At 36.8% G+C, this 14,170-nt stretch overlaps 2 protein-coding genes across 6 annotated transcripts in view; one reads left to right on the forward strand and one right to left on the reverse strand.

The window, feature by feature from the left end:
• The window catches only part of LOC134839327 (filamin-A-like), a 58,704-nt gene extending 48,087 nt beyond the window's left edge, over positions 1–10,617 (forward strand). For 4 of the 5 annotated variants that reach the window (XM_063854835.1, XM_063854837.1, XM_063854836.1 and 1 more), the window contains 13 exons: positions 491–623; positions 2,370–2,710; positions 2,879–3,082; positions 3,334–3,650; positions 4,388–4,564; positions 5,246–5,444; positions 5,657–5,764; positions 7,312–7,446; positions 7,794–7,964; positions 8,436–8,559; positions 9,202–9,296; positions 9,458–9,688; positions 9,984–10,617. In XM_063854835.1, the coding sequence (XP_063710905.1) occupies positions 491–623; positions 2,370–2,710; positions 2,879–3,082; positions 3,334–3,650; positions 4,388–4,564; positions 5,246–5,444; positions 5,657–5,764; positions 7,312–7,446; positions 7,794–7,964; positions 8,436–8,559; positions 9,202–9,296; positions 9,458–9,688; positions 9,984–10,171 (2,423 nt within the window). In that variant the 3' untranslated portion in view covers positions 10,172–10,617. The remainder of the gene's footprint in view (positions 1–490; positions 624–2,369; positions 2,711–2,878; positions 3,083–3,333; positions 3,651–4,387; positions 4,565–5,245; positions 5,445–5,656; positions 5,765–7,311; positions 7,447–7,793; positions 7,965–8,435; positions 8,560–9,201; positions 9,297–9,457; positions 9,689–9,983) is intronic. The other variant, XM_063854833.1, reaches the window with a different exon arrangement.
• Positions 1–14,170, reverse strand: part of LOC134840136 (uncharacterized) — a 274,304-nt gene that overhangs the window by 155,421 nt on the left and 104,713 nt on the right. The gene's annotated exons all lie outside the window — the stretch shown is intronic.

Here is a 14,170-nt window from a genome sequence, read left to right on the forward strand (position 1 = left end):
AATTTACTGATAAAATCCGAAATTAGAGTTAGTTCAACTAACTAAATGACGCATTTTTTGTTCATCTTTTTCATTTTCCCTGCTCGTTTCTAAATATGTTTTTAACAATTAATGCTCAATACATTTTTGGTCAGTGACTTGCACACGCTGTTGATTTCTGGTCTATAATGTTGTGAAGAAACACGGTCGATTTTGAAGATGACCGTTTAGTAGCTATCTTCTTTATGATTTTTTTTCGAATTTGGACTGATTCGGATTTTTTGATTGCAATACAACTTGTATATTCACAATGTTCAGGATATATATTATAACTTTTATATATTTAAATTACTAACTTTTTTCAGTTTTATTTTTTTCCTTCTCTGTATTGCTAATTTTGAAAAACGCCCATTCGCCCTGTGCCAGCTGTTTTTTTTTGCATCGCACTAGGTTTCGTTCTGGGACATTTAAAAGAGTAAAAGAGCTGTAATGAGTATGTGCTTCTTTTCAGACAACCCGTTCTTCTTCAACGTTGATCAGATAAGGGAGGGCAAAGTGTCGGCCTATGGTCCGGGACTGACTGCTGGACTTGTGGACCAGCCTTGCTTCTTCACCGTCTCAACCAAACAAGCCAAGGGACCAGGTGTGAAAATTAATCATTAATTTATTCATTCACGACTAAATCGATGTTGATGTTGCCCCCAACTTTTTCTTTTCCGATCGTTTGGTTACAATTTTAAGTGATCAAATAGAAAGTGAAAAAACTACTCTTTTGAAGTTTCCACTATTGGAGCCATTTTTTCCTTTCTTTCTGGATGGTTTTTTAAATTTTTCTGCGCGAAAAATCAGGTATCAGAATGCAAGTTTACGGGAAATTTTTTCAAACCAAAGGTACATTCGATTCTCTTTGTCTAAGTATTGTATGATGGCATACTTTTGTATGTTTTTCACTTCACTTATCTGCGGTTTTTGCCGAGTAGTTTCACCTCTGTGTATGAAGTGGTGTGAAAAATCATCAATTAAACTTAAATGATCATCTAAACGTCAGTTATATCACAGAAGGTATCAAAAAATGCAAAGCGTCATTTAGGTCGTGCGGCAAATTGGTGGTTTTTTTCGGCCTAATATAATTTAAGAGCGCGACATTTAGTGATTGAAGTTTGATATTCAGAATCGTATTTAGATCCAGTCGATCACTTTTGAGCTGTTTCATTTCTGCTTTCCATTACAGAACAGAAGTGTCCGCGCCAGTTTCCGATTTCCCAAACCACCACCAAAATAGCCGAGATAGGCGTATTTATGTCATTTTTTGAGATTTGCGCATTGGAGCGCAGAAAGTAGCAAGAAAAGTGGTACCAGGACAAAACTTTGAATCTTTCGACTGCCATTTTACTTGTTACGGATATTTTTGGAAAAATTATTAGTTGATAAAGCTTTGAATTTGATTTTTTTTTTCGTTTGTGTTTCCTCTTTTCATAGCTAATACCAAGTCCTAATTGTTATGAATAGAAACTTTTCAGGAATTTAAGGGGCCAATGGATCAATAGGTACCTTCCAAACAATGAAAAAATAGGGCAATTATTCGAAAAACAACGGCTCGAAATTGTTCAAAACATATGGCAAAGCACTTACGGTTTGTTAAAAGATGTCAAAACACGCCAAAAACGACGTTTTAACTTACGCCTTGGAAGGTTTGGTAAAAAACGCGTGTGTGCAAGTACCTTAATTTTGAAGGTTCGAGTCACAGACTCAATGTTTCTGCTTTCTCGTCAAAATATAGAGATAGTGGGACCAATCATAACAACTAATTTGTCAAGACACCAAAGCTTTGTTTTTCAAATTTTCGTATCGAGAAATGGCGTGCTAACGAATAACTTAGATGACTTTTTAAAGCCTGATATTATCAAAATTTTCGCGACAAAATAATGTGGAACCGCAAGAAAATTAAAAGAACGAAAATCAAGTTTTGCTTATTTCAAAATTAATTTTTTGTTTCTTTTGAAACGACGTTATTTCCAAAGTTAACTTTCTTGTAAAATTGTGCTTGCAGGAGGTAGGTCACGTGATAAGACAAAAAACCAACTTCTCATCTAACTTTTCAGCTTGTGTTATTTTTACTCAATCTTTTAGTTTCTCATTTATCATGCTTTAGCCTTTCACTTACGTTTGCAGGTGTTCTTGATTTGTTTCCATTGAAGAAAAATGGCCAGTAATAGAAATGAATTGTTGCGAGAAAATTTTTTCTAACATTTCTATGGTTTTCTTCGAATCAGTCTTAAGATTTTGCTTTCACAGATAATACCTAACTTATATTCTCTTCGCTTTTACATTTGCGGTTTGGTTTTCGTTATGAAGTTTTTAATTTCGTGAAAATTGTATTAATTTTTTTTAGGTGGTTTGAAGGTATCCGTGCAAGGACCATCGCGAGTTGAAGTCAATTGCGAAGATAATGGAGACGGAACATGCACGTGTCAGTTCACTCCCACGGCACCCGGGGAGTATGTAGTAGAAATCTTCTTCGATGGAAAACCAGTCTATGGGTCACCCTTCACCTCCAAGGTCATTGACCCATTCGCACCCTCAAAGCAGGCTTTCATCCCAATGGGATCCGAGAGCAAGGTGACATTGAAGATCTCGGAGCCAGACATCTCAGTTCTGACATCGACCATCAAGACTGCAAATGGTCCCGAGGAGCCATGCAAGCTGATGAGAATGCCGAACGGAAGCATCGGTTAGAAAAACGACAATCTGAAAGAGCAATCTCAAAATATAAACTTGTTTTGGCTCGGCGCGTTTTTTGATTAGTTTCCCCTGTCTATAATACCATTTCAAAGTGCGAATACTTAAGTGAGAATATATATTTTTGGAGCGGAAACAACTCTTTTGTGATATGTTGCAGGAGTTTCGTTCACCCCGAAGGAGGTAGGGGAACACCTGGTGAATGTGTACAAGCAGGGATCTCACATCCCCAACAGTCCCTTCCGCATCAATGTCAGTCCGGCCGAGATAGGAGACGCGTCAAGGGTGCGAGTGTGGGGTCCAGGCACCACCCGTGCTGTGGCCAACCACAAGGCAAAGTTCAACATCGACATGTCAGACGCAGGTTTGTTTACTCGTTCTCCTTATGCGATGTGCGTTGATGAATGAAGATGCGACTTTATTTCTCATTAGAATTCCAGATTTTTATTTTGTATTAAAAAAAGGTTTGAATAACGACCGACCACTTTTCAATATCAGAATTGATAACAGAACGCATCAGAGCATCAAATTTTAAACGATGCATCCTTTAACTTCAAAGCTAAAGTTCAGAAATTTTTCAGAATGTTGTCATGCGAGTTAGAAATTTTATATTAGGATACTCCAACTTGTCTCTGTCGATGGAGGGTCCCAGTCAAGCCAATCTAGACTGCACAGATACTGAGAACGGCTACTGCGAAGTGAGCTATATGCCGACGGAGCCTGGCGAGTACACGCTCAACATCAAGTACGGAGAGAGACACGTGCCCGGCAGCCCCTTCAGCGTCGTCGTCACTGGCGAGATGGGAGATCTGAGGTACACTGAGAAGACATCCAAGACTAGGAAGAGCAACAGCCAGCTGGCTGATGTAGGCAACAGCTGCGAACTGTCACTCACTCTTCCAGGGGCCAATCCAGAGGACATGCGAGCACAGGTGGGCTTCACACTTGATAAAGCTCGGATTGGTATAAATTGATTTTTTCCTTCAATTATAATCATGTTTAATCGTGAAAAAAAAACGTGATATATGAAACTAGCTAAATTATTTTTGATGAAAATCTTGGCTAATACGAATGAAATTATTTATGTTACAAACAAGTAGGGTCGGATCTAGGATTTTCTCTAGGGGTGGGGGGGGGGGGTGCGGATTTTCAAAAAATTGTCGAAAATTTTGACGACCTTTTTTTTAGGTCGACCAAATTGATTTTCCGAGCTCTCCTAAAGCACTAAAAAGACGCTGTTTTGGGCAAATTTTCCGCGCGGCAGGCAAATATTTTTGAAAAAACAGGTCAAAAAGCAGTTTTTTGTTTTTGGGCACTTTTTGGAAACTTTAGACGCGCGCTCCCCCTCAAAGTTAGTATATATTGGCGCCAAAGGCGCCTTAAGAAAAATTTTAGGGTTGGTCGGCCAAAAATGGATTTCTTACAAAGTACCAAAGGGGGCCCTTTGGGGCGGCAGGGGGTCGTCCCTGAGGGGGGGGGGGGGGAGCGTCTGCCACATTTCCCTCCCCCTAAATCCACCCCTGCAAGCAAGACATTTTTTTTGTTTTTAAATACGTCAGACTTCTCAAGTTAAATATTTCTTAGTTGTCTCTTTCACTGCTTCGTGGTCTCCGACGCTTCCATCGGTAGGGCGAGCTAGTCGTAATGCGCTGTTGCGTGCGTGTTTTAGGTGATCAGTCCATCTGGCAAGCAGGAGCCGGCAACTGTTGGGTCTGACAGTCGTAATAAGTTCCATGTGTCGTTCACTCCTTCGGAGTACGGCATTCACCAGGTGCACGTGTTCCATCTAGACAGGGAGGTACAGGGCTCCCCCTTCCAGTTCACAGTCGGACCCATGGATGACCAGGTACCGACGCGTCATGTTTTATTTTAAAAAAACTCGCAAGTTTTTTTAATTTTGACGAGAAGGACGCAGTACAAATAAAAAATTATGTTTTGGGCATATATTTTGTTGATTGTTGTTTTGTTATTTCTGGCAAAATTTCTACGCCAGGCTCACAACAATAGCATGTAGCTTTTCAGAAGGCCCGACAAAGCCGAAGTTAGCGTGAAATTGCGTGAAAACGCACCTAATTTTTGTCATAGAAGACGCGATATTGCTTGCGTAAATAGAAAACTAGGATCATCATATTACAAAAAAAAATTATGAATCAATAATCAATTGAAAGTTCAATTTTCGCCAACCTAATACGCTTGGCTGTTTCGGCAAATTCATCTTGTGGCTCTTTGAACGCCAGCCCGGAGATAAATCAATCCACAGAAATTGTTCAGTTCTTGTTTTTCTGAAATATGATAAAATCGATTCTTCATGACAGTTATGATTATTTACAATACTGCACTAAAGCTCAGGGAAAACTTTAATTTTTTATAATGAAAAAGACTTCAATTCAATGCGCATGTGTATTGATGAATGAATATGAAATGACAGTAAAGATTTGTCGTTGGCAGAACGGTTATCCAATAAAGCTCACACTTGAAGATGACTGTTACTATACGAGCAAAAGTTTGCAATTGTTTTTGTTCGCAGGGCGCGAGTGCTGTGAAGGCATACGGGCCTGGTCTGCAGTTTGGAGAAGTGAACCAGCCGGCGGAGTTTGTGATTTTGACTCGGGAGGCAGGCGCCGGATCCCTCTCGGTGGCAGTGGAGGGTCCCGCCAAGACTGACATCGAACTAGAGGACAACAAGGACGGCAGTTGCAACATACTATTCTACCCCACGCTACCCGGTGAGTCGCCATGATTTCATTTCAAAATGAGAAGTCTGGACAGTTTAACTGGACCTTGAAAACTTACTAAAAGATCAATTTCAAGTCCCAACAAATGCCACTGTTTATGATTGTCAAAATGTTAGATTTGTTTTAACTTATCTGTCAATGTGTTCAACGCCTAAATTTATTTCAAGTAGAATTGTGATAGTGTTTTTGTTGATGTTTGTCAGGGGAATACCAGGTGAATGTGAAGTTCAATGACCAGCACATCCCCGACTCCCCCTTCCGAGTACAGGTGGTGCCTGGATCTCAGTCAGTCTTCCCCCAGCCAGACACAGGTCAGCACAACTCATGCATTGTAATTATTGATATTAGCGAACTAAGTCCCTACGAACAAAGTGAAATCATTAATTTAGATATTGCTGTTTTTGTCTAAAAATTTGCGGTTTTTTATTTGGATTTCATTTTGAGTTCAGATTATGTTCATATGCTAAAAAGAAGGCAAGTTACGCTCTTCAATCACAAAAGCACATATGAGTTTTATCTAAAAAGTCAATCGAAAGATCTCCGTGAAGTTCACTCATTAACGCCATATATTTTTGTTCCGACCATTGAAAATGGGGAGGATTATTGCATTCGGGTGTGCTTTAGTTTTTTTCCTTCTTTTTGTTTCCACGCAAAATCAGGTTTTCAAATCAAAATTTTGGGTTTTAGTAGATTTTCGAGCGAGGAAAGCAAGCGAGCAGGCTCATTATAAAAGAATAAGCCATAAAACCTTAGCTGAACTCTAGTAAAATTAATATTTGAAATTTCTTGAGTGCCATCTTTGGAATAAAAACTTAAAATTTCAAAACAATTCCTACAAAAAAAACGAATAATTGTTTTTTTTTGAATTTAAGTTTTTTTGTCTTTTTTGACTAAAAGCGTTACTCGAATAAGATTTTTTTTTGAATTTAAGTTTTTTTGTCTTTTTTGACTAAAAGCGTTACTCGAATAAGATTTTTTTTTGAATTTAAGTTTTTTTGTCTTTTTTGACTAAAAGCGTTACTCGATTTGCCTTTTTTGACTATGACCGTCAAATATGCCTAAGTTTTTGGTATTTGTCAGATCTTTTTATGACACAACTCGCAAAAAACAATGCTTGATTGAAAAAAAAAAACGTGAAAAAAGCGTTTTATGCGTTTTATGTATTTTTTGTAGAACTTGAAAAAAGCGTTTTGTGTTTGCGTTTTTTGTATTTTTTAAAACATGAAAAAAGCGTTTTATGTAATTGGAGCATACCTGCATGCTGCATTCTAAATGTCCATTTTTCATTTATATGCATTTATACTCTAGCTTACATTTGCGCTGCAACAGAGATAGATATCACATTAAAGCTGGTTTGCACTTTTTGATTTTTTTGTCCAAACTCGAGCAAATAAAGTGAGGGAGCAGGCTTGCAATAGCCTTTTTTAATTGGCTTTTGCCCCATAATTTTTTCATTTGATTTTTTTAGTCATTTTTCTGCAAAACCAATTCTACCTTTTAACACACCACGTCGAAAAAACGACTAATTTCTTGCCACGTTTATTTGGAAAAAAATTTGCTGTATTTTATAAGACAATGATCAAAAAAATCTGTGCTACTTGCGCAGTAACCGGCTATCCTTGTTTGAAATCTTAAACGGTTTGAGCATGTTTTCTTAATTGAACTATTTCCGAGTTTACCCGAGTTGATACCGAAGCGCACCATAGCACCATAGCACCACTCCCAAGTACAGTGAACTCATTTAAAAATTATTACATTAAGCGGCTGGGCAGTTGTACTCGCGCGCTCCAATCGATTCGTGACTGCAAACTTTCGTACCTGAGAGTATTACCTGAAAAATAAAATTTCTATGTTTCAGGATTTGCACCAGAGGAGCCCGCTTCTTTCGTGATCACTCTGCCGAACGTGCACAATGCGAGGGAGATCGAGGCACGTCTCATCTGTCCTTCTGGAAGAGAAGTTCCCTGCGAGGTGCAAAAGATCGACAACCAAGGTAGCCTAACCATCGATCAACCAAACCTCAATTTATTATTTGCTTGTAAGAGGCTTTCAAAACTCGATGAGAAGAACTTTTTTATGATAAATTTCTGAGCAAGCAGCTTAACCTAACTATCATGCCTTCTCACGCTTTGAGTATGGATCGATTTCGAATAAAAGCCTTAATTTGAAAAAATAACGGTTTGAATGATCGAAATTTTTCATGGTTCAGTTTCATTCACTACGCAAAAGAATTCGCATGACTTTAAATTTAATTGTTGCTAATACGGAATTTCAACACGGAAAAAACGTTAATTGTAAAAGTTTTTTAAGATCGTTTTTCCTATATGGGTAAAATTCCAGGCAACTACTCGATCAAGTTCATCCCGGTCGAGAACGGAGACCACAGAGTGGACGTGTACGTGTGGGGTGCACATGTGCCCGGCAGTCCATTCCTCTTCAAAGTGGGGGCTGCGAGGGGAGATGCGACTAGAGTGTTTGCGGATGGACCCGGACTCTACCAGGGAGAGACAGGTCGGTAATAGTGGGTTACAGTATTCCAGCACATCGTGGTCTAGAGCAGTAGCAGATCTAGAGGGGGCGGACGCTAGATCCGCGCCTGTTCCAAAGTATAGCCTCCTAACTTCTTAAACTGGGAATAGGATTTCAAACAAGGAGGCTTTGAAGGAATTCTTTGATTCACTCTTGTAACAGTGTCATTGATCCCAGAGGGTTATTGATACTTCCAATGGAGTGATGAATAAAAATCAAACTATATAGTTTTTAACCAAGTTATCCTCGCGAGAATTTAGGAACTACTATAGCGATTTTCAGGGAGTCATTTTCAGAATAGGGAGAAGAGATTTTCAGTGAGAATATCAAGTTTTCTATTTGTACGTTAGATAACTCGTCAGTGATCGAGCTGGTTGTATGACATTTGATTTGATTGGTTAAAGCATTCGTTTTTTTTGTTTCGAGTGCTATGAACACTTAAACTAATTTCAGGCAAGTCGTGTGACTTTGTGGTAAACACGTGCAATGCGGGCAAGGGTACTCTTCAAGTAACTGTGGACGGACCCTCGAGGGTCACTATGGACTGCAAGGAAGTGGAGGAGGGATACTCTGTCAGGTAGGACATACACCAAATCGGGTGGCTTTACATTACGAAATCTATACTTAAGTCATAATGTACTACTCTTTTCAGGGGGCAATTAAGAAAAGTTTCTGAGTTTTCATCTCGGTTGAGCTTTGATTTTAGATGCGTATACGTAAATTCGAACTTTTTTGCTACAAATTACCACAAAGTATATGCTGCATGACTTGTATTTTATATGCGGCGTCACTCTCAATCATCTTGGGTTCAAGTCTCTCCAATAGTCTCTTTGCTGCTGATCAATGGAAACTTAGCGATACTCATTGACGATGTAGGCTCTCATGTAGGCTCTCATATTTTAGCCTTAAACAGCGCTGAGTTATCCATGATTTATTCAAAAAAAAAATCTCATAAGCTTTACCATTTTTCTGCTTTTTCATTGATTTTTAACTTAAATTTTTAACTTAACTGAATATTAATTTTTGCCCGTACTTTCATTTAAAAGTCTTAACTTGAGCAGAAAGTCCATTTTTATGGAAAGATTATTAACTTGAATCTAAATGATATTTAGTGGTATAACTTTAAATTTTGAGCTCGTTTCTGTTGGTTGCGAATTCTAAGGAGCAGCCATTCCAAGAGTGCGGACAGTTTTGAAGAGGGATTTATAAACTTTTCCAGGTACACTCCACACGTGCCGGGAGAATATGTCATCACGATCAAGTATGCAGGACCATACCACATCTACGGATCCCCATTCAAGGCCAGCGTCACTGGTTAGTTAACTATCTTTCACTGATTAAACATAATAACTTCAAGTCAGATTGAGTGAAAATGCATCATTTTTGAGTTGAACAAATGATAAATTGTTTTCAGGCTTATATATTGTTTAGATCGTAATCTTACAGGTTAATTTTAAGTTAAACGTTAAACTTAGGACCTACCCTGCCTGGCTATGCTGCCGAGGAGTACATAATGCAGCAAGAAGTAGTCACAGTAGACACGGTGGCAAAGACCAGATATAACTTCAGTGATAACGCCGCCATCTGCAAAGTAGCCGAGAAGACATCGGCCGCAGACGCCGCCCAGGTGGTGTGTCGGGGTCCCGCTCTGAAGAGGGCCCAGTGCAGCATCATGAACAGTTTCCAAGTGGACGCCTCCAATGCAGGTTTGTGCTAAAAATTGAACGAATAGAGACACAAAACGCGTTGTCATCATATGAATCCAGCATTGAGGGTGCGAGCTTGATATAAGTTAGGCCAACAGACGTATTTTCGAGATTGCTGCAATCGGTCATTCTCATTGAACGCTTTTTTACGCAACTTACAAAGCAATTAAATGCCCCTCGGCCTTTGGAAAGAGATTGGAAAGCCTATTGCTTGGAATGATAAAATGCCATTTTTGCTCCTCCGTGAAAATTAGTTTTTAACTGCAATGAAGTAAATCCGATTTTGCTACTACAGGTGAGTCGATGTTGCTGATTGGCTGTCGTGGACCGACTCTGCCGGCGGATGAGATTCTAGTGAAACACTTGGGCAACTGTCGCTACGACGTGCGCTTTCGCCCCGCCCAGCCGGGAGACCACGTACTGGTTGTGAAATGGAACAACGAACACGTCCCTGGATCGCCCTTCCTCGTCATCGGAACTTGAAAACAAACAAGTGTCATGACTTCCACCTGAACTTACTGATGACAAGATATTAAATTAAGACGCGAACAATTCCTTTATGAAGGGAAATTTATGAACAAAAATGAGTATGACCAAAACATTGATAAAAAAAATCAAGTTGAAAGACTCGATTGCGTTGCCTGAGTTTTTAAACAATAATCTGTGCTATAAAGAGAAAAGAAAGCAACATCTAAACTTAAATGTTAATTTAAAATAAAACATTCTAAATATTATTGTCAACATAAATTAATTCAAAATTATTAATTACTAACAATTAAATAACCAAATTAAGATGCTAGATAATTACCAAAACTAAACCCGATAATTTCTGAGTTTGAAGTGATTGACATATAATAAATTTATTGGCGATTTATCTTGCATGCTATCTGTAATTGATGCTTTAGTTTGCAATTTAAGTTTTCAATCAATTTCTCTAAGAAGAGACACTTGTCAGGATACTATTGGTCAATCAAGACGGCTCTTTTAGAGAGCAATCTTACAGCCCTTAGCTCGAAAAAACTCGTTGAGCCGTATTATCTACCGAAAGCCAGTGAAAAGATTTTGCGATAGCGATAAATAATTCTGAAGGTCACCTACCTGACCAAGGTTGAGGATGGTTCATGAAAAAAATGTCCCGAAAAACGTTTCCCTAGAAACAAAAGTTTCGCCTAATTTGGTTTTTCAGACTCAACAAACGGACATGTTTTAGCTGCATGGAACCTTGTTTAATAAGTTGAAAGCTTTGAAGTCATATCGCGATAAAGTATAAGACGTTTTTGGCCAGTTTGACTTAATTTGAACTTGACGCATCGGAAGTTGCTACGAGAGTTCAGGTTCACAACAACAATTTTACAGAAACGAATTGAAGTCGTCTTACTCCGTAGACAGTTTTAAAAAAGGTGTAAGAAATACGTTCAGTAGCTGTCACGCTCAAATGCTAGCTGACTTGCCCAATTTCTTGATAATTCAAATAAAACCACCTGAGCGATATTGGCTAAAAATGTTTTCACCTAAACTTTTTCGGGTTTGTGGTTTTCATAACTTTGGTTTTCATATTTTTTTTGGAATAACCAGCCATATCATCTAGATGGGGGTTTGTCGGCTTACATTCTAAAGCATGTACTTATTTTGTGCTTCAAGCGATTGCTACTAATTATCCTTGTGAGCAGCAATGGAGTTGCAACCGGGTTACAGACCTTTTCCTCCGTAAGCAACTTTGTTCACAGAATGGTCAAATAATAACTTACTTTCAAAAAACATTTGTTTTATTTTAATTGAAACTGTTTTTAGTATAATTGAGAGTTCTGTAATTTGTAAAAGTACCCAATCTGAGTGAAATAATGTCATTTTCTCTTTCATATTAACAATTTCGGTTTATGATATATCGCCTCAGTAAAAACGTTCAATGCGTAACTTTGAAAAAGTATAAATATTTCTGTACTTTTGTGTATTGCATTTTGATGGGTGGGTCGTAAGAAACTTTTTCGAGAAAAAAAAACAAGTTAATAATTTCCAGATGTATTTTGAGCTTAAAAACTTTTTCCACTTCCAATACAAGATAAAATTTTGGGCAATTCTGTTCTTTGCTTTGAAAATTTATGACTTTTTGTTAGAAACTAGAATTGTTTGAAAGCAGTTTTTAGCTCAAAAAGAGCTAACATATCACTTCTTTTGACTCCAGAGATGTTAAAAATGTAAGGTTTGTTTCTTGAAGTTTTTGATTACGAGGCCAAAGTGGGCACTAGACAAAAAGTTTTAACACTTGTCGAAACAATAAAAAAACGGCAGATCATAAGATAAACTAAGGAAGCGTTCTGGTTGTGGAATCCCCTTCAATTCACAAATTGCACAGTTTGGCCTCGTAATGTTTTGAAAAAAATTTCAGAAAAATAGCAATTATTGTTTCCGCTAACCACCTTGCTTACTAATTATGATAAAACATAATCCCGGGTTGACTCCATAGACCAAACATGCTAATCATACAATTCTATAAACTAATTCTATGAAAAAAGTACAACTCATACAAATTTCATACGTTTTGTTAATTTTCGAAGAACTTTTTTCTTGTTTTGGCATAAAATTCGATGCGTCGTATTTATTGAAAAAATATATCAAAAAATGCTAATCATACAATTTCTATGTAAAGAAAATGTTTGACTAGCGTTTTTTTGATGGCGAAAAATAATTTTGAAATTGCCCCAAGGCTTTTTTCAACCGCAAATCGAACTTTGTACTCGAACGAACCTTTTCAAAAAAAGTTTTACATGAATTTTTCCCCGTTTCTCGAGGTAACTTGAGGTAATTTAAAAGTTTGTCGCTTTCAGTATATCATTTTTGTAAGAAAACTCTTACATAATTCAGGTAGTTTTCAATGCATTTTAAATGCAAGACGCTCAAACCTTTAGTGACTCTAGTTTTGAGTAAACCATGGTTTTTCTCACTTGTGTTTGGTCGCAAACATTTCCTAAAAACTTTGAGAAAACTTTTTTTGAAAAATCAATTTTTTTAATATAGGAAAAAATGCTAGTCATAATTTTTCAATATATGAAAAAGCACCAATCATAGACCTTTCATTAAATTTTTTGTGTTCATGAAATTGCATGAAAAGTGCGTGATTAGTATTTTTCCTTAAATGAAAATTGTACGATCAGCATTTTTCAATGCATTTTTTTATTCAATTTTCTGTGTTCATGAAATTGCATGAAAAGTGCTTAATTAGCATTTTTCCATTTATGAAAATTGTATGACTAGCATTTTTGGTCAATGTGGGATTCAATTAAAAGTCATTTTTACAGTTTTTGATTGCGTAACTTTTGGCAAAGTTTGACCAATTCTTGGACTGATTTGTTTTATAATGAAGCTAATCAAAGTTCTGCATAAGTTTGTCTGAAATGATTTTGGAAAAATTGAAACTTATACAAAAATGCAATTTGATTAACACCAGTGGGACAAAATGGTGCATTTGAGCTCTTCCAACCTTAAAACTCCCAACGCATGAGGTGTCTAGTTCTTTCCATAATGTCAGCTTTTTTTCAATAGTTGTAGTATCTTTTATGATTGCTTTCAATTGTTCTATAAAATTGAGAACCTGATTTATAATGTAACTCCCTTCAGGCTACTATTTTGAAGTCACAGCTACTGGAAAAATTTAGCGTGCAAGATTGGGCTAGCATGCTTAATTTAGTATAAAAGGTTCACAGTTTTCTTTAAAAAACCTGTGGAGAAATTTGTGTCTGGTAAAAAAAAACCAGCTGAGGGCATTTAAGTTTTAAAATCAATTAATTTTTTTTAATTTTTACAGGTTTTACAAAGTTTTTTTTCAGGTTAAATCCGGTAGCACAAAATCAGGTACCATAAATCATTGAACTCAGTTGAGTATTATATCATCTTGAAGCCCTTTTTGTTGTAAAATAACTTTTTAAAAAAATTTATGAAAAATTTCTCAGTGTCAAAAAAACTGGGTTGAAACTGCTTGTTTTTTTTTTGTCTAATTTTGACCAAAAAAAGTGAAGATAATTTGTTAAATTAGTCATTTACGCTTAAAAAAATTGTTTTCCCAATCAAAAACTAAATTGAAAGCTATACTTGGCACTTCCTTAGCAAAAAAAATTTTTTAAAAAGATATTTACAATAATATCGCAAAAACCAAAAATTTTCAATGTTTTCGAACTTTTTTCTCAATTTTTTTGTTTATGTTCGTTTTTTGAAGACAAAACTGTCAATTATGCCTAATTTATTATTTTTTTACGCTTTTGTATAATTTTTTCATCACATCACGCACAAAAAAACGACAATAATTTGAAGAACTCAATAAATTGAATTACTTTACTTTATAGTTTCTACTTTATAGTTTTTATGAATATGGTAGAACAATGTGTGCTAATTGCGCAGCAACCGGATATCATTGTAATCTTTTGAATGGTGATTTGCCGCTTCTGAGTTCATAGTTGAACCCAACAAAATTTTCTTTCAATTCTTTTT

The sequence above is a fragment of the Symsagittifera roscoffensis genome, chromosome 2 (genome assembly GCF_963678635.1).
Source record: "Symsagittifera roscoffensis chromosome 2, txSymRosc1.1, whole genome shotgun sequence".
Classification (NCBI taxonomy): Eukaryota; Metazoa; Xenacoelomorpha; order Acoela; family Convolutidae; genus Symsagittifera; species Symsagittifera roscoffensis.